Source organism: Fistularia commersonii, chromosome 8, assembly GCF_037954325.1.
Source record: "Fistularia commersonii isolate RoL2024-O1a breed Wild chromosome 8, RoL_Fcom_v1.0, whole genome shotgun sequence".
Classification (NCBI taxonomy): Eukaryota; Metazoa; Chordata; class Actinopteri; order Syngnathiformes; family Fistulariidae; genus Fistularia; species Fistularia commersonii.
In genome coordinates this window covers 12897945-12920473 of record NC_141291.1, presented here as the reverse complement: position 1 = coordinate 12920473, position 22529 = coordinate 12897945, and the positions used below count along the sequence as shown (strand labels likewise).

General features: G+C 37.0%; 3 protein-coding genes across 6 annotated transcripts in view; all 3 read right to left on the bottom strand.

The window, feature by feature from the left end:
- stau2 (staufen double-stranded RNA binding protein 2) overlaps window positions 1-1117 on the bottom strand; it is a 95175-nt gene extending 94058 nt beyond the window's left edge. For 3 of the 4 annotated variants that reach the window (XM_086151238.1, XM_086151241.1, XM_086151240.1), the window contains exon 1: window positions 879-1117. The gene's annotated coding sequence lies outside the window, so the exon portion shown is untranslated. The remainder of the gene's footprint in view (window positions 1-878) is intronic. The other variant, XM_086151242.1, reaches the window with a different exon arrangement.
- Window positions 1118-2589: 1472 nt separating this feature from the next.
- ube2wb (ubiquitin conjugating enzyme E2 Wb) lies at window positions 2590-12465 on the bottom strand. Its single transcript, XM_086151237.1, has 6 exons — window positions 12405-12465; window positions 10817-10908; window positions 7761-7863; window positions 5924-6079; window positions 4940-5015; window positions 2590-4836 (listed from the first exon to the last, which is right to left on the bottom strand). Exons 1-6 carry the CDS (start codon window positions 12417-12419, stop codon window positions 4823-4825), a joined length of 456 nt encoding a protein of 151 aa, XP_086007363.1. The 5' UTR covers window positions 12420-12465; the 3' UTR covers window positions 2590-4822.
- Window positions 12466-15069: 2604 nt separating this feature from the next.
- eloca (elongin C paralog a) lies at window positions 15070-17740 on the bottom strand. The gene is made up of 4 exons (XM_086151236.1): window positions 17638-17740; window positions 17134-17158; window positions 16762-16905; window positions 15070-15544 (listed from the first exon to the last, which is right to left on the bottom strand). Exons 2-4 carry the CDS (start codon window positions 17135-17137, stop codon window positions 15354-15356), a joined length of 339 nt encoding a protein of 112 aa, XP_086007362.1. The 5' UTR covers window positions 17138-17158; window positions 17638-17740; the 3' UTR covers window positions 15070-15353.
- Between the last annotated feature and the right edge of the window lie 4789 nt (window positions 17741-22529).

Genomic DNA, 22529 nt, shown 5'->3' with positions numbered 1-22529 from the left:
GAAAATAAAAAAAATTGGTGTATAATTTCTTTGGCAATATAGGGAATGGAGACTGAGTCCGACGATAACATGTGGAACGTGATCGTCAGCTGACACCTGTCTTTTCGTGGATTTTCTAAACGCATTAATCGTGTTTATGGTTGGCAGAGAGAGTGTGTGTTTGAGGGGGGGTCATGGTCAGACTGCAGCTACACAGAAAATCAATGGAATGTCATACCACCGCGAATGTATCCACAACACGGCAAGAAATTTTCAACTTTGACGTGTAACTACAATTCATTGTCCTCGGAGCATCTTTGTGCCCCTGCAGTGTTCGGGGGTCATACATACCCCTGCTTTTCATGTACTGTCTCGCACGTCGGCGTGCACAAATTCAATACCAAACTACGGCCTTAGACGTGCACGTCTTTGCTCAGTGTCAGTCGCCTTGAATGAGGCAGTGAGGTAATGTTTGGGCAGAGTTGAAGGGATTTCTGCAACCCATGAACCTACATTACAGCCTCGACTGTGTCCAGATAGCAGGAAGCTAACGTTTCCCATGAGCAAACGGCATTTCCTGAAAATGTCAGCGCTCCAAAACAAATCAACAGAATGGAAACGCGTGTGTTGTTGCATCATTATTAGTGTGCTTTCTCCTGGCTTCTGTGAACCATATAGTAAACTCCGGTAACAGTAACGTCAGTTTAGCTGGTTTAAAGCTCATCATGGCTGATGGGCCGAGCACCCCTCTTGCTAGCATCTCCATACCGCCCCATTCTCCATGAAAGTCTAGGGAATTTCAGTCCACCTTAACATCGTATACGGACTGACGACGGCATGGCGAATAATCCAGACACTATCTGACATTAGATGGACAAATAGTTTAAGGTATATTTTACCTTTGTCCAGGGCCAGACCCCAGTTACACCTCCAACATTGGCAAACACTAAAGAGAACTGGATGGAAGTGGGAACAAACCATATTATGTCTGAGTAAAAAGAAAAAGGAAAGAAAACACGTCTTATGGCAGGTATGATGTTACCTCTTGAAATGTTTTGTGAAACTGTTAAATTATATCTTTAAACGTTTCACGTCACAGTGTCACAACCATTTAAATGTGTCGTAAATCATGAATGAATCAACTACCCCCCACGATGACAAGAATGGTTCAGTCCTGGTTGGCTGTCCTCGGAGCGTTTATGATAAACTTCAGTTCAGCATTTGAGACAATTTGAGAGTACAGAGGGTACTTATAGACTACTTATATTCAGATGTACATTTTAAAAAAATGTCTGTGCAATTTTTGAATCTAAAAATACTTATAACTACTGTTCTTGGAAAATGTAGACGTTTATTAAAGAACATTATTAGTCATTTGGGCCAACCAGTTGATAGAAAAGATATGTAATGTGCATCATGTATCAGCATCACCAACAACCTCTCTCAGTTCAGAGGTCTCTTGGTTGCAAAATCAAATTTCAGATAAACAGGTAAAAGGTTAACCATCAATATCTACAAACTCCTACTTCAAAGGGTGAAACAACGGAATGAAGAGCGGATTACCACCACCATTTACAAAACAAGCAAACACTGAAAATCTTAATATTATTTTCACTCTGGGTATCCAGAATTAAATAGTGCCCTCTATCACATCTGTATTTTTGTTGTTACCTCTGTGCTCTGAAATTTTTAATGTAAGGTCAGGTGAGGTGTCATTCAGATGGCCTAAAATTCCCAATAGTCTATCATTCAGGGATTAACTAAGAGGAAGCTCTGTATATTGCAAAATAAAAACAACTAGCCATTGCCCCAAATATCTCACCTGGAAATTATAGTTCGTCCAGCAGATGGTGCCAGTTTGTTGAACTTACTGCTGGCACAGGCGTACAGTCATTCAAATTCAAATGCACAAGAAAAAACATAACAAAACACAAAAAACACATGCATATATGCCTAACGAATATTTATCCAGCAATGTGAGAGGTCATTCTTCAGTATTTGTAACAAGTTTCTTCTTTCCTTCAAATAATCACCTGCAGTGGGACACTACAGGTAAGCGTGTCCATCATTGATATAATGCACCGCATGACAAGAGTGAAAAGAGATTAAAAGTTATGGCCAAGGAGTTATCTCAAATTTCAGTTGGGCCTATTTTGTTTGTGACAACCCTTCCATGTCACCATTGTACATAATGTCAAGGCCCTGGCCTGCCAAATTATCAAACAAGGCCACAAGTTACAGTTATTACGTCTAGTCACTCAGACGTGACAGATTGTGGAATCCATGTATTTTTTTTAATTGCAGCCTTTGTATAAGTGAGAAAACCTAAGTGAAAAATGTGATGGACTTTAGAGATGGTCTTTCTAAATTATCTTTTTCTCAGTGTCATTGAAGCAAATGTTTTCTTGAATCTGATATTACTTAGCTGATAAATAGATTGATAAAAATGTCAATACAAAATAACACATGATTTTATTTTGATTCAATATCTACTCTACCAAACCACTTAGAAACTAGAAATAGTCCCACTCCTTAATTTTCATCATCATAAACCCCATTCAAGGCTTTTCAAAGCAGCACAAATATTATATATTCACATAGTGTGCAAAATAAAGTTGAATAAAAGTGAATCTTTGCTTTTATTATTGATTATGAAAATGAACAGGCACCTAAAACATGGAGCTTGCACATCCCAGAACAATTTTCAAATATAAATAACACACCCTCATTAGTCTTGAACACTCACAACAACCTGCAAGCTAAGAGCTCAAACACATTTAAAAGAAAAAGAAAAAAAAAACATCAGCCAAACCCATGTAACATATCCACCTGCAAGGTCTTGAAAGCTCTACTTATCTACTGCCCAGTGGTGCAAGGCTTTTAGTTGCCTCACAAATGCTGTTACAGGTGCATTTACGCAGCCATCTCAAGTCTTATTATCTTTTCTAACCGCACAGTGATAGCAGACCAGTCTAATACAGTGAAGCTAAGGGGAAAAAAATCATTGGTTAAATAGATGTCTTTATGTTATAAATATAGCTTTGAGATAGCAGTGTGCTGTTGTAATCTCCTCTAGAGTATAGAGTATCATCACATTCACTCAAGTGCATTAAAATAAACAGCTAACCCTGGAGAGACCAAATGCAATTCAAAAAACCCAAGATGGAATATTCAAGTATCTGATTGGATGGCAATAAATGTTTCTTTAGGACTAGAGTGATTACAGTTTGAAATGACAAAAGAGCCTCACAGAAGATGGCTTATTTTTATATTCATCCTGTAAACCCTTACATTATGGAAACACTCAGCTGTCACAATGTCTGATGCCAATAAGAAAAAGTAGAGTTAAAAATTGCATGCAACCCCACTGTAAAACTACACTTTTTTAACCAATAGTAGTGTTCAATGCCAACTGTACACATCCTAATTAGCAAAAGATGTTGACTAACCTGCCATTGAATAAAGCGCACCTATTATCATTCTGCTATAAAGTAAACGCATCATCTGCTAATGTCTTTTGCTTCACTCAACAATTCAAAGACTTATATACAATAGTTTCAGACATGTTATAATTGTACAACATAACAGTCTTATCTGGTGAAAATATAGTTAAAATATTTAATAGTTATCTTTTTAGAGGTGATCTCTTTATTGAAAAAGTACCTGAGCCAAAACTCTGACCAGGGGGAAATCACAAAAGCCTCATCTTTACCCTTCATATAAAGACTCCTAAGCATTCACTACCATCATGGTGATCAAAAATTTAACTTACATTATACAAAAAAAAAAAAAAAAAAAAAAAACTCAAGAAAAAAAAAATCTTAAACATAGTAACCTATCAAAATACCCCCACCTTTCTTCAAATAACCAGTTGGATGAAAAACAGTAGAAAAAAAGACCAACTCAAGACATTAGAAAAAAAATCTGACAATTTAGAAGCATGACTTAAAGCGTGGAAAAAAGCATCATAAAATAAAAACAGATCATGGGACATTGTTCTCTTATAGACATTCAAATCGAAGAGAAGCCGCCGCATATGTTGGAAGCTGACCTTGTGCAAACTGCAAAGTCAGCAGCCCCACCTTTAAGAGGAGACACAAACTGAAGTCATCAGAGATCAAATCCCACCCCTTTGCTCCCATCTGACATTCAGCCCCACAGCAGGAAGAACTTCAACCAGGTCTCAGGTTGGAAGATGAAGATGAGTATTCATTTTGTTCTTGATAAAATGGTTACAAGCTAAAAGTCCTCAACCTGACAAAAAAGTGGAGGACTCCTTACAGTACAACTGCAAGTTGGGATTAACGTGGTATAGTGCCATTTAACTAGATACTTTCACAGTGCATATAATAATAATTAAATAATAATAAAACAAAATAGATGATGCATTTTCTTGGGGATATAATGGTCAAATCCCAATCAGAAAATCATAAGATTTGGATTTTTCTTTGTAGGCCCAAGCATGCATCCATCAGTTATTATTGCACAACACAAGGACCGTAAAATGCATCCACACAAACGAAAAAGTAACAATAATCATAAAACAGGAAATACATTAATGTCACTAAAATCCACCTTGCTTGCTGCATTACTGCCTTTCTGTGAAAACTGATCCATCTTGGGTGTATCTAAATGTTCCTTTATGTTCATTCTCTAAATTACTACTGACTAAAACATGCATCCAACCGCCCAGACGGCGGGGGGGGAATGCAGTCAAGACTCTCCAGTCCATGGTGTCCATTTTTCCAGTCAAAGGTCAGAGTTCAGAGACTGAATGATTAAAAAGTGCTTCACGTAGGTCAGAAGGACTTCTTTCTTCTACCATTATAATAAAGTTTGTACATTAGCATGTATCATCTGTGAAGGCAATTAAAACAAAATATTATAAAATTATATTACTTGACAATTCAGTTTAATGTAACTTGAATTTTAAATAAATTTCTTGAATAAGAATACTCACCATGATACCACCATTTAGTCTTCTTTGGATTTTTGTTACATGTTCTTACATAAAATGAGTTATCTGGCGGCCGTCTCTGTCAGAAAAATAAAAACAAAAAAAACAATAATTACATTAACATACTGATGTTACATTTGCAAAAGGTGCAGTTCTGTCAGATTGCTCGCAATAACAGATTCATTTGGTTGCATTAATGTAATAAAGTTTATATACACATTAATTGATTGTCTGTTTGACAACTATGTGGTTTACGACCATGTAACGTTAAATTTCTTAATCTATTTGCTTTTTTAACAATACAAAACAATTGTTATCTGTACATTTTATCTGTGTAAAAAATACCATGCAGTGTTACAGCTGATTGAAATTTGGAATTTATAATGACCAGGTTTTAAAAATAGATTTTCTCCCTTACGTAGGTTCGTATATACTATGCTAAAAAAACTAAAGGATATTTCAATAAACTGTTGTGAGAGTTGCAATGCTGTTATTGAAATACCAACATCAACTTGCCCCTTACACTGCTAATACACTCAAGAGGGAAAAAGTGGGATAGTTGTCTGAGGTGACTATCACAAAACAGCTATGGTATATGTGAAAAAGACACATCCATTGACAAATGCAATGCATTTTCTTCATCTTATTTATCATACAAAAATGCAGAACATCTTTCACCATAAAAATGAAATTATTTAAGTGAGATTTATATTCTGAGTAAATATGACTAATGCTCTTTACCTAGAAAAAAAAGCTGTTGCCTTTCGGCATGGTAAAGGTTCAAGTTTGTTATCTACTGCCTTTTCAAAATGTTCTAAAATTACTCAAAATATAAGTCATTCAAATGAGTAAAAATCATGTCAATGTAGAATATTTAATTTGATGCCATTATATACAGTCGATACACTGAACACGGGCCACTCTCAAACACACCTGAGATCATGCTAAGAACCCCACCTCTCAAAAATATCATTGAAGGTTCCTTACCTTTTCTTTGCAGCTGGACAACATGCTAATAATGCTAAGACAGACTGATTGCACTGACAGGGCTGGTGACCAATCTTCCGTTAGAATAGACAGACAGATGTGACCGTTGCTATACACATGAGGGTGGACTGGTATATTCTCTCCTGTGAACATTACCTGCAAGAGTAAGAAACAAAAATATATCTTTTTGAATCATGACACAAAATCTCCCCTCTTTACTAACTGTAATTTTGAGGTTTTAATTGTCACAACCAACTGGACAGATAGTTAACCCTCTGATTGTTAGCAATATATCTATATTCTATGATTGCTTGCCCTGTTTTCAGCACATTGATTAACAGAAAATATGTGATAACATTTTGTCACATTCCATTACATAATTGCAACTGTCACTCTTTACTCAACTGTTACAACAGGCATTGATTTATTTCTTTCAGAGAAAGCTATCATCTTACTTCTAACAGTTCACCGATGGATTACATTGACCTTTTTTATACAAATTTAAGGAGTTTTAGTGTTGAAATAGTCATAGTAGAAGATCAGTTGTATGGAAAGACAATAAATAATGACAGGTGCCAATTAAGCTTTCCACATGGAAACCGGGCTATTGGATAACGACACAGGGGTCAGATGGGACAGGAGAGGCAAAATCAGGATAATTCTGCATTACAATCTGTTAACAGTTTAGAGAAAAATAAAGTTCTATAAAAAGGATGGGGTATGGTAACAATTAAAACAGTGTATGAGCAAGGGCTTAGGTGGGTGATACACTAACTCCATGCAACTCAAGATAGTGGTACTTGAATCAAATGAAGGGAGAGCCAGAGAGGGTAACAAAAGAGTAATGAAAACTATTGATGGGTTTTAGGCAGTGAGGCAACAGACAGGGCCTAAAAGATGAATGTGGACTCTACATCACAAGGTTGGGAGGGTTGTGAGTGATAAGAAATACAAGTGACATGAAATTCTGGAACTATACTTAAAACAAAGATATCAAAGCTCAGTATTGTCAAAAGACACACTGCTTACAAGGAAGCCAGCACAATAATCTTGTTAAAGCTCATTGCCATAAGGACAAGATTAACCAAAAATGTAGGGCAATTAACAGATTGATTTTGTGTCTTAAAATAATAGACATAACGTAAGGCAGCAAAACTAAACATTTCAAAAACAAGTGAAGCCATAATCAGGCTGTGAGGTATATATATAGGCAGAATTGAGAAGTCAAGGTAATGTAACATTCACTGTGTAATTTTCAAAGACGTATTCTGTGGGGGAAAAAGTTGAACAAATCATAGACCCCAGCGTTCCTGTTAGAATCCACTATGAATTACTACTAAGGTTTTTCTTATTTTCAGCATGCCAGTTCAATCTGTTTTTGAGTGGGCAAAATGAAGATTGCAGAGTTCAAATCCCCTCAAAAAAGTTGTGTCTAACGACATATGCTCCAGTATTGTATAGTAGAGATTAATTCTACCATCGACAGCTGTACTAATGTATTTCTCGTGATTTTGCATGCATTTCTACATTTAGGTGGTGCATTGCGTTTTCAATATTAGATCTGAAAGAGGATCCTGTTTGTACACTTGATAATTAAGCAGCAGAGAACAGTTACAGTAATCACAGGACTAGCATTAAAAAGTCTTAACACTCTGTCTTCGAGGATTGATGCTACACATTATGGCCGGAAAACCAAAGGGACATTCAGAACCAAAACCAAAAAAAAGGACAATTTTATAACAATCTGCACTTCAGTAGTTCTTTTCAACACAACACCGCCCTTCAAATTCATTTTGAACAAATGATCATTGATGATGTCTGAGCCTCTTATGCTTACCTGAGGAGAATCAAAAGGATATCGACTACTAAATTTGAAAAGCAGCTGGAATTTCTCTCCTTCATACAGTGTGCCAGGTGCTCCCTCCATGTCTACAATCCACCTAAAGGAATAATGCATTTTTTTAAACATATCATGTCAAATCCTCCCATCCTGACTGAAATCCATTACACCTAAACAGTAGGTACTTAAAAATGTTGCCATGTCAGTAGATGAGAACTTGTGTTCAACCAACAAATTCCTAAATCACTCACGCTTACTACAGTTAAAAACAATCAATTTACTTGAGATTTTCTATCTTTAAGTGTCTGTATAAAACAGTTGATAATATAACACTTTAAACACCTGGTTATAACCAAATATTATTTTTCATTAGAATGAAAAGTTTTGAAAAGTGCGGTTTGGAGGATAATACTCCACTATATATTTTATATCGTTTCCCTTAGTTGAGACTAGTGGCAGACTGACTTCCATCACACTGTGAGCTTAACAAAGAGTTTCACATAATATGAGAAGCCAAAGCTTCAGTAAGCGAGTGATCAAAAGCTTTTAGTTGCACTCATTCCAGTGACGTTCAATATTCAACTTCGTTATGAGTGGTTTGGTAATAATGTGACACTGTATTGATTCAGTGGACAAAATCTATTTTTGCTTCTGTAGCTTGACTGCAGAACTGTGCTGACTCGGCTGGTGGTGATTCAATGTGCTCAGATTGGCAGGTAATTAAAACAGAGGCTTGAAACTGGGTTGAAGAACAGTCCACCTTCTCCTAACTTGCTCTTTGTCTGTTACTCATTGAATGAATTCTGCTTAACATTTAAGCCCAGGGAATTGTATTTATTGGCTTGCCTGCATGCAGCAGAGAACCTCTGAGGAGGAAAAAAGGACGACCACTGGTCACAATTTCTGACCTAATTTCTTCCAGTCAAGTAGTGCAGACAGGACACTGAGTAACTAGGGGCTCTCTTTAATCTAGCCTCGGGCAGATGATCAGGCATACACAAGGTTAGTCACATATAGAGCTTGACCCTTACAGTACTCAATATTCAGAATAAACAGGCTCCATTTCTTGTCAGAAGCTTATTTGAAGGTAGCTTCAAATCAGGTTAATTGAAGTTAGTGCTGCAAAAAAACAACTTGAAAATTATTTAGTGTCCTTCTTTCGGCTTTTCCCTTCAGGGGTAGCCACAGCGAATCAACTTTCTCCATTTAACCCTAGTGCCCACTTTCTTTAATTTCATGGAGCAGTATAATTACAGAGGATCACTATTAATTTTAATTGAAAACTCTAGAAAATTATTACAATCACCATATTTTTGGTGAGGTTTAATAGTTTGGAACTGGACTACTGTTACATTGTACTGAGGATTTTTCCAATGTTTTTGTAGACATGAGACAATTAGACTATTAGAAGGTCTATAAGCTATCAAAGATTGGCATAAAAGTGCAGAGTTCATATTTTATGGTGATACATGAACCATCATTTGTAAATATGAACAAGATGATTTGATTATGTGAGCCAGTTTAAACTAGTTTGCAAAACAGAAAAAACAATGGATTTCTCTGCAGATTTTCTGCTGGGATTTTGCTTTCTCAGCATTGGCGAATTACAGACATGCTCATGCAACTGACAGATACAATAAAAGAAAGATATTAAAACTTTGTTGTATTTTTTTCTTCATTAAAAATTGTAATATGTATGTAACCATGAGCCGTGTATTTTGATTAAAACAAATTGTAAGTTGTCTGTATAACCAAATCCCTACTTTCAATACAGTCAATAGTTTTGCAATACTTCAATGCAATACGGACATAACAATGTCAGTTCTTGGCATGCTATAAATCATGCCTTTTCTGACCATGTCAACAGAAAACATAGAATATAAGGTCTACAAAAGCATTACATTTTTTGGCTTTGCCAGGTGACATAGCCAATTACTGTATAACACAGCTGACAAAAATAACAATAGTCCATTGCGCTAGGAAAAGAGACTAACTGAGTTTGCATGACTCTTGTGTTTGAATTAAGCATTTACTTGTTAGTTTTTCAAGCAAAAGCCACTGCATTATCACAGTTAACTGAGTGACAATGTAATCTAGCGAGCTGCACTGAGAGCTGTTTGGTGGTGAATAAACAAAAGCACACATGCACACACATCCCCATGGCATGCATTTTTGTTAGGGCCATGTTTGATTATCTTTTTAAAAAAAAAGAATACTGTCGGCTTGCCTTTAAAATAGAAAGTAGATTTTTTATCTAACTTCACAAAATTCTAATTACTAAAAAGGGCAAAGACACAACCTATGCAACACAGTCTGTTTTATTTGGTAGTAAACTTAAGGACACACCTATACATGCCATCTAAAACTTAGGATACTTAGTGATTGTGGAGGCCAGCTGAACTGGTTGGGAGACTTGAAAACAAAGCCATTTTTTTTGGTCCATAAAAAAAATTCTGACAATGGTGGTGCAAGATTAACAGAGGAAGGAAGAGAAAATGTCTTCAACTGAAAATCCAATCATTCTAAATTATACAGGAGAACTTGATGACATTCTGAACAGAATAGTGTTGGATTATTTTAACATGGTGTAATTTCAATTGATAGTCCTACTTAATAGATGCCATTTGACTCGGACAGTATTAGAGGACATTAAGTTAAAACCAACAACCCCAAGCAGAAAAGTCAATCAAGCAGCATCTGCTCCTTGCTATCCAAGCCGCACTTTTGCATATCAAATGTTCAATATTTTATAGGGTTAAAGAGTGACAAAGAGCTAGAAACATTCAACCTTTCAGACCAGCCAGCCACAGGAAATACCCTACTTTCCTCACACAGACCACTGCTAAGGTCAAAATAACATGGTGTCTTGATTCCTTTGATAATTGTCATGCCTTTGTTGTTATGACTGGTTTAAACAAGACATTCTAGACCATTTCAAGGATGTTCCTAAAATATATCATCGATAAAGTTTAGCTCATAATGTCCAACTTACCAAAGAAGCTTTATTGTGTGTAAAATAAGTAAATCAGATGTAGAAATATATAAATACTTACTGTGTTATTGTATTCTGTACACTTTTTTCATTAAGCGTCATTCCTGGGGGTGGATCATTTTGCAGGGCTAATAATTCCTTTTGTAGTCGTTTCTGATAAAGAGAATCCAGTTGGTTTAGTTGAAATAAAAAAATAGTCAACAAAACAGAGACAAGAAACATCTGTGTAGGATATATCTTGACCACCAGTTTCTTCTTTTTATTATGACCCATGATTCGATCATATTAACCTATTCACCACGACACATTCATATATCTATAGTCTCTGTTACGGATGATTGAATATAAACTCTATAGCAAAATGTCCCTGAGTTTTAAGAGAGGTGCTTGTAAATAAAATGTATTATTATTATCATTATTATTAACAGTAACATTTCTTCAAAAAAAACAACAACACTGTCCAACAGTTTGCATGAAAAGGGTTTTCATATCTAGCATCTTAAATACCAATACCTGCAAAATAAAAAATAAATTACTGTCAAAAGTTTTTATTTTTAGAAAATGTTGAGAGGAACAGATGTTTATAAATATAACAGAAAATTGGCAAAACTACAAACAGAGTTTGAAATTAAATGTTCTCATTTCTGTAAGGGTAATTATAACTCTTAATAGTACATAATATAGTTTTGAATAGTAGGACCTAAATACTGTGTACCATGAAACGGTGATGTTCTTCGGTACCGTGAGGAAAGTCATCCCTTTACAAACACTGTCTAATACATAGCATGTATTGCAAAGATAATTAAAAAGGGGCTGAGATAGTCTCTTTATTACGGGACTGTGCCTCTGTAGCTTTATTACTCCAGTGTATCAAACAACTAAGAGGTAATGTAAATACACCTAATAGTATCTTGTCCCTTCGAGGAGAACATAAGATCATTTTTCCACGATATTCCCTCGTTTTGTCGGGTTTTGTTGGTTTGATTCCAATGACGGCGAGCGATGAGTAACACGTTTTTCCAAAAGCGTCCAACTAGATTGAGATCGAATAACTGTGGAGGCCGTAGCACACGGTACAAACCATTGCCTTGTTCAGCTAAAGATAACGTTCGTAGTCCATGTGACACCGGAACGGTTATGTTTCGACTGAAATATGGTGGAAGCTTTTACAACAATAATCGCATTTTTCTTTAGAGATGGCACCAAGGCGATGCACCTGTTCAGCCCAAGATGGTACTGCAACTGGTCAATCTGCGCACTCCCTCGCTAGCTAACCCCTCTACGACAGCCAAACAGCCCAAAGGCTGTAATGATAACAATAACAGCAGCCGAAAATATTAATTTATTGGTACATCTCGGCATGTAAAATATCACTTCAGTATTTAAACAGAAAGCGAATTGCTAGAAAGCAACATTTGACTTCGGGAAACTGGTTTCAGACGCTTGCTACTGATGATGATGGGCTAACGTTGGTTATGTTTGCTAGCAAAGCGCTGAACCTTAACAGTTTTGGATAAATGTCACCGCGTTTACTTTGAGGACCTGGCTTCTTCAAACAAATAAACCGGAGTGGTTAGTTCAATCCCCGCAAAGACTGTCTGTTGGCAAGTATTTTCAGTACTTGCTTTCGCTGTCATTTGAGTTCTTACCTGCATCGACGCCATGATGGAAACCCCCTGCCTCAGCGCAGAGTGGAGGACTGTACGTCAGGCAGTCACGTGAGCAGAGGAGTTGTTTTGACAGAAGAAAACAATCCATTGACGCGCAGACCCACGACCTCAGTTACCTCTCATTCATCTGAATCCTAAACCGTCTATTAACAACATGTACACTGAGCTGAACTTAATAAGCAGTAATGCAATATTTCATCGGACGATCGAGCAAGAGGGAGGGATTATGACATCAAGAAGGTAGTTTCCTATCTAAAAACCACTGAACGATAAACTTTTTTTTTTCAAATTAACACAAACGATAGGTGTGCAATATTAGTAACATCTTTACACCCTGTCTATATCATCTTTTAAAATCAAGAGTGTACTGCTTCCCCTTTGTATCATCACAGATTTTTAGAGTGGAGACTTCCCCTTGTGACATCACAGTGTACTTAAACACAGGGAGAGGCTTGGGGTTCAGTTAAGACAAATGGAAGTAGTCATATCCGGTTGCTCAAACGAAAATAAAGTTTGAAAACAATGAGGACTGATGAAGAGTTAAGCTTGATGATGGCAGTAAGAGAAAACAACCATAAATTGTAAACTATTTGATGTTTGGAGACACAAACCTGCCTATAAGATGCAAGGTGCACCAAGCTGTAGACGGGCAGAACATACACTAACCAGAGTATGGAGACTGATATGTCCTGGGAGAAGACCACAGGTTGGGTTGATTCAAAGCAGTGACATGAGTTTACCTTTGTTGATGTGGCTGAGTTAGGAGAACCTGGAAAGCTGGATCTTAAGAAATGTGAAAAGGATTACCAAAGAATTGAAGAAAACAGAAAAAAAATGCATGGATAAAAATTCTGGCTGAACTGAAAGATAACAGGATGTACAAGCATAAGCAGCTGTGCAGAACAATATTACACTACTCTTCAAAAGGTTTGTTTTCTGACTGGTCAATACCTGGAAGACTGTTCAGAACAATGCCTTTCAAAAAGTGTACCGCCATTTCTACTGGTAGGCCAAAGTAAGTTCAGTCAGTCTATTAGAAAGCCAGGGAAATATGCTAGGTGAAATGGAAATATTCCCTCACAAGTTAAGATAACTCAGGGTGGGAGGAATGTTTGATAGTCTGATACTTAAGTCAATCAAGGGCGGATCCTGTAATTCTATGTCGGAGTTGGTGTTAAATGTACATGTATTTATTCATCCATCCATCCATCCATCCATCTTCTACCGCTTATCCTGTCTTCGCGGGGGTTGCTGGAGCCTATCCCAGCTGTCGTCAGGAGAGAGGTGGAATACACCTTGGACTGGTGGGGAGTCAATCAAATGGTCATATCAACAGACCACCATTCACTCTCTGGGCAATTTTCCACATTTTTTCCGATTGAATTGACTGTGGAAGGAAACTGGAGAACCCCCACAGGTCGGGGAGAAGTTGCAAATTCCACACAGAAAGGTTCCTTGTGCTGTTAAGCCAAAGCACTGACCACTGCTCCACCATGCCACTCTACTTTAGCAATACACACAGCAGTGTTTCCCAACCACTATGCCACAGGACATAAGTGTGCAGTGAGAGATCATCAGGTGTGCTGTGGAAAAATACCCACTTTCACCTGTTTGGTCCAAAAATTATTTATTCAACACAAATAATGTGTCTTTGTATGTCTATGTGGGCAGCATGGAGTGACAAGTAGAATAATTAAATGCTCTTCCACTAGATGGCAACAGGTAGTGAATTAACCGGTGTCTACCTGCTGCTGCTCAAACAGCAGAGTAATTAGTGATGCTTCAAGTGAGTAAATGAATAAATATTTTGACAAAAAAGTACTCATTCATGTCCCTCTGGTCCTGAAGAACATTCTGACCCAGATGAAGGCAGAAGAATGAATAGTGGTCAGAAGAAAGTAAAAAAGTTAGCTCAAGACAATGCAATGGAAGTTATATTGCGTTTGGATTCCCATTTACAGGGGAACCGACCGAGCCAACTTCATTATGCCTGGTGTGCGAGGAAAAGCTGTCAGACAGTGCCATGGTTCCAAGCAAACTTAAATGACATCTCCAAACTAAACACCTTTCACTTAAAGATAAGAACACAGACTATTTTGTTCACCTGTTTAAGGAGACTGAGAAACAGACAGCATTGTTGAAGAAAACCACTAAGACAAGTGAGAAAGCTAAATCCAAACAGCCACATGACACAACATGGCAGAGGTATTAATACTACCTGCTTGCAAAGTCATCAAAGAAATGCTTGACCCTGGCACTGTTAAAGAAATACCCCAAGTCCCACTCTCAAATAACACCATCTCCAGACATATTGATGACTGCAAACATTGAAAAGGCTGTTCTGGAGAAGTCGCCTATCAGTGGGAAATTTGCATTGCTAGTCGACAAATCTACGGATACAAGATATAGATTTCACACTGAGTAAGTAAATGGAGTGCCGTGTCATTTTTCTACTGTAAAATATATGCCTTAGCTCCACAACGACTGGCAAACACTGACTTACAGCATTTGACCTATCATGGATGAACCATGAGCAGTTGGCAGCCACTTAGCAGTGCCAGGGGAGCAGTTAGCAGTTCAGTGTCCTGACTTAATATGTCCCCACATATCATCATTCAATACAAAATGAAAAAGTCAACCTGTACTCATTCTAAACTGGTCTTTATTAGGACAGAAAGGTGGGATTAAGGTACACATTTCACCATTTAGGTAAGTGATAGTCTGCCATATTTGAATATTAAAATTAAGCGTTTTAATACTTAAAATTATAACTGAAGGTCAAGTGAAAAAAAAAAAAAACAGCAAAAAAAAACCAAAACATTCTCATGATAGACACATTACATTGTTTTCATATGTTGTAAATGAAACAATTTAAATAATCAAAACATTCTAAAACAGTTTTAAGCTGCTACATTATCTCTTTAAATCTTAGCAATCCAAGAAATTTGCAGCCATGAGCAGTTCCAGTGCAATCTCGGGAGCGATTGGAAATTCAGGGATTTCTGTTGAGCTGTTGGTGTAACGGACCTTGTAGGTGAAATACATGCAGACCTTGGATAGGACATGAGATGGAATCTCCCGAAAGTTCACTTCATTGGTTTCATTCTCAGCAAACTGACCTGCAATTAAGATTTAGATACCATTAGTAAAGTAATAAAAATAATTTTATTATAATCATAAATCATGAATCCAACTATATGAACTGTCCTATATATCAAGTTTGAAAGGTCCCTCCCCTCTTTGTAAAGTGCTTCCCTTATAAGAGCTACAAGGAACCAAATTAAGTTGTTGCTCTCAACATAATAGGCAAAAAGAAATCAAAATATTTTAAAATCTAGCACCCCTTAAAAAACCTGTTTCTGGGAATGTTGTGTCCCCAATTAGCTGGTGATGTGATTACACTAAGATTCCAGGTGTGATATTGGTTTTATTATCTTTGTATGCTACACTACACTGTGCACAAGGCTGAAAAAAATGGATAGGAATGATTATATGGCAAAGGTTTGCCTGTCAATTTCTTTGAAAAAGAAATTCACTCAAGTGAATATTAACAAGAAATTTTCTTTTACTCGGCAGCAAAACTGATTCTTTAGAGGCACAAACCAAATCTAACAAAAATATATTCAAACAGAGTGGCCCTCATTTATCAGTCTAATGTAGATCAGAGCAGAGCCATGCTTGAAAAACATCTAGAGACAATGATCAAAAATAATAAATCAAAATAAAGAGTGCTTAATGTAGATTTGACTACACTGAGACTCGATTGTTATTTTCTGCTTCAATTAAAGAATATGAGACAGCCGTTCTACCACTGTGAATATTCTTTTGTGACTGGGATTTAGTTTAGCCATTGTAACATGTGATGTTTGACTGACTTTATTGATGTTCCAAAATCCATCCACTATGAGGTGAACAAATTACATTGGAAAATTGTGAAAACAAAAGCATCCAATATCATCAAACAATGCCAAATGACCATGCTATATGCTGAATTGTCAACCTATAAGTATAATTCAAAAGGATTCAAACTTGCACACACAATGTGCAAATCTGAAGGTAGATCCATTTTCCTCAGGGGAAATCAACATTTGTATAAGATCATTTGGGAAGAAAAGATTTGCCCTTGTTCTGCCATGTCTACCTCATAAATGCCAGAAAACGCATTGACACATCAAAATGGGGCATTTATGGGATAATAAGCTTCATCAGGGGATGTTAACTCTTTGGAGTAGTCTTTCTTAGTGCTGATCAATTAAGGAATTGCTATATAAAGTAGGTTGTTTCATAGAAATAAATTAGGTTACTGACACTTGTATGTAATTGGATAGATTCTCACCCGGTCCACTCAACATTGCTTTGATAGTCCCAGACGTCAAGGCATGCTCTCTTTTTACAATGAATTCATGGCCATCTGAAGATATCAACTTCACATACATGGCATCTGGCCCTTCACAGCCACCATAGGTTCTCTCTTCACCATCTGTGAAATAGCACAATCAAATCTCAAACAAGCAGTTTGATACCCACCCCCACCACCAAAAAAGCCCTATCTTCTTGTCTTATTGACTTTTTGAAAACAGTAACACATTTTTTTGGTGAGGGTATGAAGAAAATTGTTTGTTTGGGAGCTCCGAAATACACAGCTACAATTACTACGGTTGAACTTGTGTGCTTCTTAGAAGATTGAGGAATCGCTTCGACAACTTACCCATCGTGACCCAGAATGTCTGTTCCTGTTGACAATAAAAATACTCAAATGAATAAACGTGACCACAAAATCCTACTGGATATGAAGGAAACTACTCCGTTCAAATTAAACTGAGGCTACATTAGCAAGGCCTTTTAACTACCTTTTAAAGCTGCTCTCTGTATCGCAAATGTAGCCTGATAAACGACAGCTACCAAATCCAACAAAACAGTGCGTTATGTCGACAGAAATTACATCGTATATAATGTTGAACTTCTTAATAACTATCCAAAGTCATATCAATACAAAATACAGACATTTTTTTCCACTACCAGTCTTTTTAAATAAGCGAAAAGTCGTCAGGGTTAGCTAGTTCTTGCTATACTGTGATAGCGAACAGGCTAGCGCCTCGACAAACATACGACATAATCACGTTTGTGATTCGATCGGTCCATAAGCCTAATATCGGGAGAAATCATAAAGGATTAACAGAATAAAAGCAACACATGAGCCAAAAATACATACCACTCCTTGATAAAATGTGAGGTGGAGATCGTGTTTCTGCTAACGTAAGCTACAAAGCTGTTAACGCCGGTGGAGACCCGGAAGTAGTTTGCAATGGCACCTGTCCAAAATAAAATGTTCCGTAGAGTTTGCAGTGATTAATATTATTCTTCTTTTATTGGAAAATTGAAATGGCATGTAATGTAGTTTATTGGGTAAATATCGCTTCTTCTCTTTTGGACAGCACCCGCCAACTAAAGGGCATACATCTCACTACATTTCATTTCTACGGATTGGACCATTTACATGATATAGATACAGTCATGGATCCATAATTATTCATCTTTATCTAATTCATCTATTTACTTTTTCCAAAAATAAATAATTACCAAAGCATCAACAGCGACAAACCTGTATGCAATGAAAATGTGTAACACCTGTCAAGCATATCAGTAACACTGGAAAGTAATAAGTGGTGCAGAAATAAGGATGTTAATTTTTATATTATTATAATATCCTGAGATGACTTGTCAAATTTACACTCGCACTCAGGCGGTCGCGCTGGGATTGAGGGGGTGGGAGGTGGTGGTGAGATATATTTTATTTCCCCCAGCAGGAGGCGCTTGTGTTTCACTTTGGTGCTCCTAACTGTCTCCCTTGGCAGTGATGAGGAAGAGCAGGTGTTTATTATAGAATATGTCAGAGACATCTAGCAGGCCTTTAAACTGAGTCTTCAAACAATGCTGAACCAGAAAGGTATGTGCTCTCTACAGTCACATATTTCCAAAGTGCAACAGAAAGGATTTTTAGCAGCTACAATATTTAGATAGCTGACTTGTTACGTGTGTGGAAATTGGAGAAGAGCTTCATAAAAGACAAAACAAAGCTGAAGTACAGCAAACTTGTAGGAGTATCTGTGAAGGGTTGGTGGTCATTGATCAGACATTTCAGAGGAGTGTGTGTTGAAGAGGGAAAGTTACTCTCATTGAGGTTAAAATGTGACTAAAAATGTGACTGACTGTGTGTTTGAGGAGGAAAAGTGATGACAGTTGAAATTAGTGGTAAATTTAGATTGAGCTATCCAATCAGTGACCCTAAGGCTGGGATACTAAGTATGCCTATAAATTATGTCATTTACAAATGGACTTCTTCTTCTTCTTCTTTCGGCTTTTCCCGTTAGGGGTCGCCACAGCGAGCCAACAAATGGACTAATAAACTAATAACAACTAAAGAGATGCTTCTGGAGAAGAAATAACTAGTATATAATGGACTTTTACGCTTCAACTTAAAATTTCAGATCCATTGACAGTTGGAATACTATCGATTGTGTCTGGGAAATTTTGTTTCACGGGTACATTGCTGCCATAGATACTAGTAGTGACGTCTGCAGGTGATGGCTGACCTGGTATTTGTCTTACAGTAATGCCAGGTTTAGCTATGCTCTCACCATATGTTCGAGAAAGTTCTAGATGTGCCCTGTCTGTTGACAGTTACACCAAGAGCTCAAACAATCTGATTCAAACATACACACAAACACACACCCACACATCCAAAAACAATCACTGACCTTGCAGTTCCCCATTACACTATTAGTACTTATGATCACAGCAGGCGGATGACAGCGGCTGCTTTGAAGTCCCTCTGATATGACCCACCCCACTGCAGCTGCTCTCAACTCTATTTTGGGGAGGCTGCTGTGTGCCCTAAGAACAGGGCTCCCGTAACACACACACACACACACACACACACACACACACACACACACACACACACACACACACACACACACAAACACACATTTGTTTTTGCAAATGACAGCATCCACTGCTTTAATACAACAAGTTAACCTATTTCTTGTATCAGTCTTTTCTGCAACGCCACATTTTGGGGCCTTTGGGGCCTTTGGGGAAATAGTAGGATTTACAGTACCTTCAAAAAGTCTCTCTACTTGTTGTACAGATTAAGTATTTGCGTGATATGCACTACAAAATTAAGTATAAATACCTTTCATATATCATTGTCTTCATTAAGACGTTTTAAGGCAATTCAACTGCATAAGTCAAATTTGATTACTTGCTCTCATTTCTTTGATATTTGAATATCTATGTCTTTTGCTGAATGATTGTGCTGAAATTGCTCCACTTGATACAATAATTTTACAAGTATGGAGTAATCAGTTAGAGTAATACTTTTTTAACTTAACTTTTTTTGTATAAAGACATTGTTTGACAAATGAGCCCAATATTGTTTGTAAAAATGTGTTTTTCTTTCTACTGCCAGATTCACTGCCTTGTGGTTAGTAGGATGTTTGTAGTGATCAATAGAGAACACTAAAGTGGCTTCATTATTGTGGCACTGAGTAAAACCAGGTCAGAATATTAGCCATGATAGGAAAAGATGGGGCTGGGATGTCTTTGGGCATTTCTTCTCTAAAAAGAGGAAATGGCTTGTCACAATGAATTTGAGGGTCTTTGTTTGGCCTCCAGCAAGACACAGTGCCCTGCAATTACCATGTTGGTCCCATTGTCAGGAAGCTTGGTTGGGGAGGTGAAATAGAAACTCATCACATTAAGAACCTTGCCTTGTTTAATAAAATAATAAATCTTCTGATACAACTACTACAAACAGCAATAACAATTGAGCAATAGTAATTCTATGAGTGTATATTTTATTTTCAATATGTTCCTCTTCATATTCACAATAAAAAGAAAAAGGGTAAGTTTTTGTTTATACAATATAAAGGCTTTTGTGGAAACATCCAGCAGTGCAGGATAAGCTGTATTGATAATGATTTGAGTAATTACTTAATTTAAAGGTATTTGTATTGGCTTCGTAACTGTACATCTTAAAAAATCCCTGAATCCTCATTTTATGTTTCAATAAAAACCCTACATCTGCAATATGTCTCTGTTTCAAAACCAACTATTTTATGTTCAAAAACTGCTTTAACATAAACAGAGAACAAGAAATAATAAGGATGCATAAAAACAAAAGCTTGTTTATCAGCAAAAAATGTGTTAAATGCTATGTCTATGCTCTTAACAGACATGTAAGCAGATGTGACAACTATTTGCTTCAGTTGCTCCAGGCCACCGCACTGTATCGTAGCTTTGTATGTCTCAAATACAGTGACTCACTTCAGTCAACATAACACATACCAGGGCTTGGACTGATTGAATTTTCACCATAAGTCACATTTCAGAGGATAAAAAGAGCATGAAAAATCCATGATTAATGTCCAACTGTTTCTCTATGAATTTGCCAGATCCTAAAAGTGGTATCGATGGGAATGGTAAAAAGAAGAAAGCAAAGGTACCGTGTGCTTAAGTGATATGATATGGATTTACTCTAGATGCCACAGTGTTGGCTTTATATCTCAGATTTGCTTTTGTAAATATAACAGATGAAGTGATGCTTAGCTAAGCTAGCAATGCAAAGCATGGAAAGGGGATCTGCTTAATACTGATGTCTTAGCAGCAGTTTAGAAAAACGCTGGCGACTGATATCCCCTCACTGCTTACAAGCACTAATCCAATTTTAGAAGCACAACCACGTAGCATTTTGGTCAGAAGGTGGAGACTTGGTGTCAAAGTGGAATGTTAAATATACACATGAGAAACTTGTCTTGTCTTCATCTTTGCAGATACTTTGTAGACACTTGCCAGATCTGAGGTAACTTTATCTCCCAGTCGGTCGTAACAGATAAATCACCGATATTAATAGTATTGCAGTTCGGTTTATTATTACTGACAAGCAAATCAACTTTATATGTACATTGTTCAGGAAATGCGTGTAAACTCATTTGACCCCACCTCCTCCTCTACGCGCACTCTCCTATTTAGCATCTACAACTAGCCCATATGCTATTATTACATTACAGTCTACTTTGAGGCATGCATTAAAAAGTGAAACATTTTGACATGAAAATCTGGTGAACTTTGTAAACCAGACAAAAATGAGCAAAAGCCAGGTTTAAAAAATTACGAAGTTTCACAACTTTGCCATGAATCATGATTTTCATTGAAAAAGGAAAACGTCTTAATTCTAAGTGCATGTTTTTGTACATACTGAAATACATAAATTAAAAGTCTTAATCACATTTCAAATTGCACACATATTTTTATCTCCGTCTTTGGGTCTCATACCTTGATTCTTATTGCTACCTCTAAAGATGTTAATGAACTCACGTTACTATTTCCCAAATTACTGGCGCTTTCCTAATTCCTTTGTGATAATTTTAGGCTGGCAGGAATAGTAATGATATGTGAGGCTTTTATCAAGGAATCGGTTGATACAGTATATTCTAAATGACACAGCAGACGTGGCCCTTTGCTTTTCTGCTTTAAATGTCAAAATACATTTTTCTGGCATCTGCAATTTTCAGGCCTAGCTGCTGCAATAAGTTGCTGAATGGTCACTGTGGCAGATTTATAAGGTTTTGATTTCTATTTGACTACAAGTGGTCATGTGGTACCTTGAGTTGAAGAGCTAAATCAGCTCAGTGGGAAACCACGTATGACATAAAAAAACAAAACTTTTACAGCGGGTGCTTTTGTCACGGCATGGACAGTAAGTGGATGACATGGTGTGCTGATTGTAGGCAGGTGCTTCTTCCACTGTAACACTACACTAATCCGAGGCTAATCAGCAATGGAAACAGTACAAAATCACCAGAGACCAACCTGGCACCTGCCCGTTCTCACACCCCTGATGTGTGATCTCAACAAAGACACTTTGATTTAATGCCTAGTGTTTTCCCTCTGGACCTTATTATTAGAAGGTCACTCTGAGGTCATCATTGCTTGGATGGTAAAAAGAGATGAGATACACAGAAGTAAACATGAGACCAGAATGTAAAACATTTAAATTACACTTTTCAGTTGAATTCTTTGCATCCATCAAATCTAATTCAT

What these genes read in the sequence shown, in the direction of transcription:
- ube2wb (XM_086151237.1), bottom strand. An exon ending in ATCCTTTTGATTCTCCTCAG is followed by an intron (nt 6,080 to 7,760) that starts GTAAGCATAAGA and finishes TTACTCTTGCAG; the next exon opens with GTAATGTTCACAGGAGAGAA. An exon ending in TGTCCAGCTGCAAAGAAAAG is followed by an intron (nt 5,016 to 5,923) that starts GTAAGGAACCTT and finishes TTTTTCTGACAG; the next exon opens with AGACGGCCGCCAGATAACTC.
- eloca (XM_086151236.1), bottom strand. An exon ending in AGCAATGTTGAGTGGACCGG is followed by an intron (nt 15,545 to 16,761) that starts GTGAGAATCTAT and finishes TCTTAATTGCAG; the next exon opens with GTCAGTTTGCTGAGAATGAA.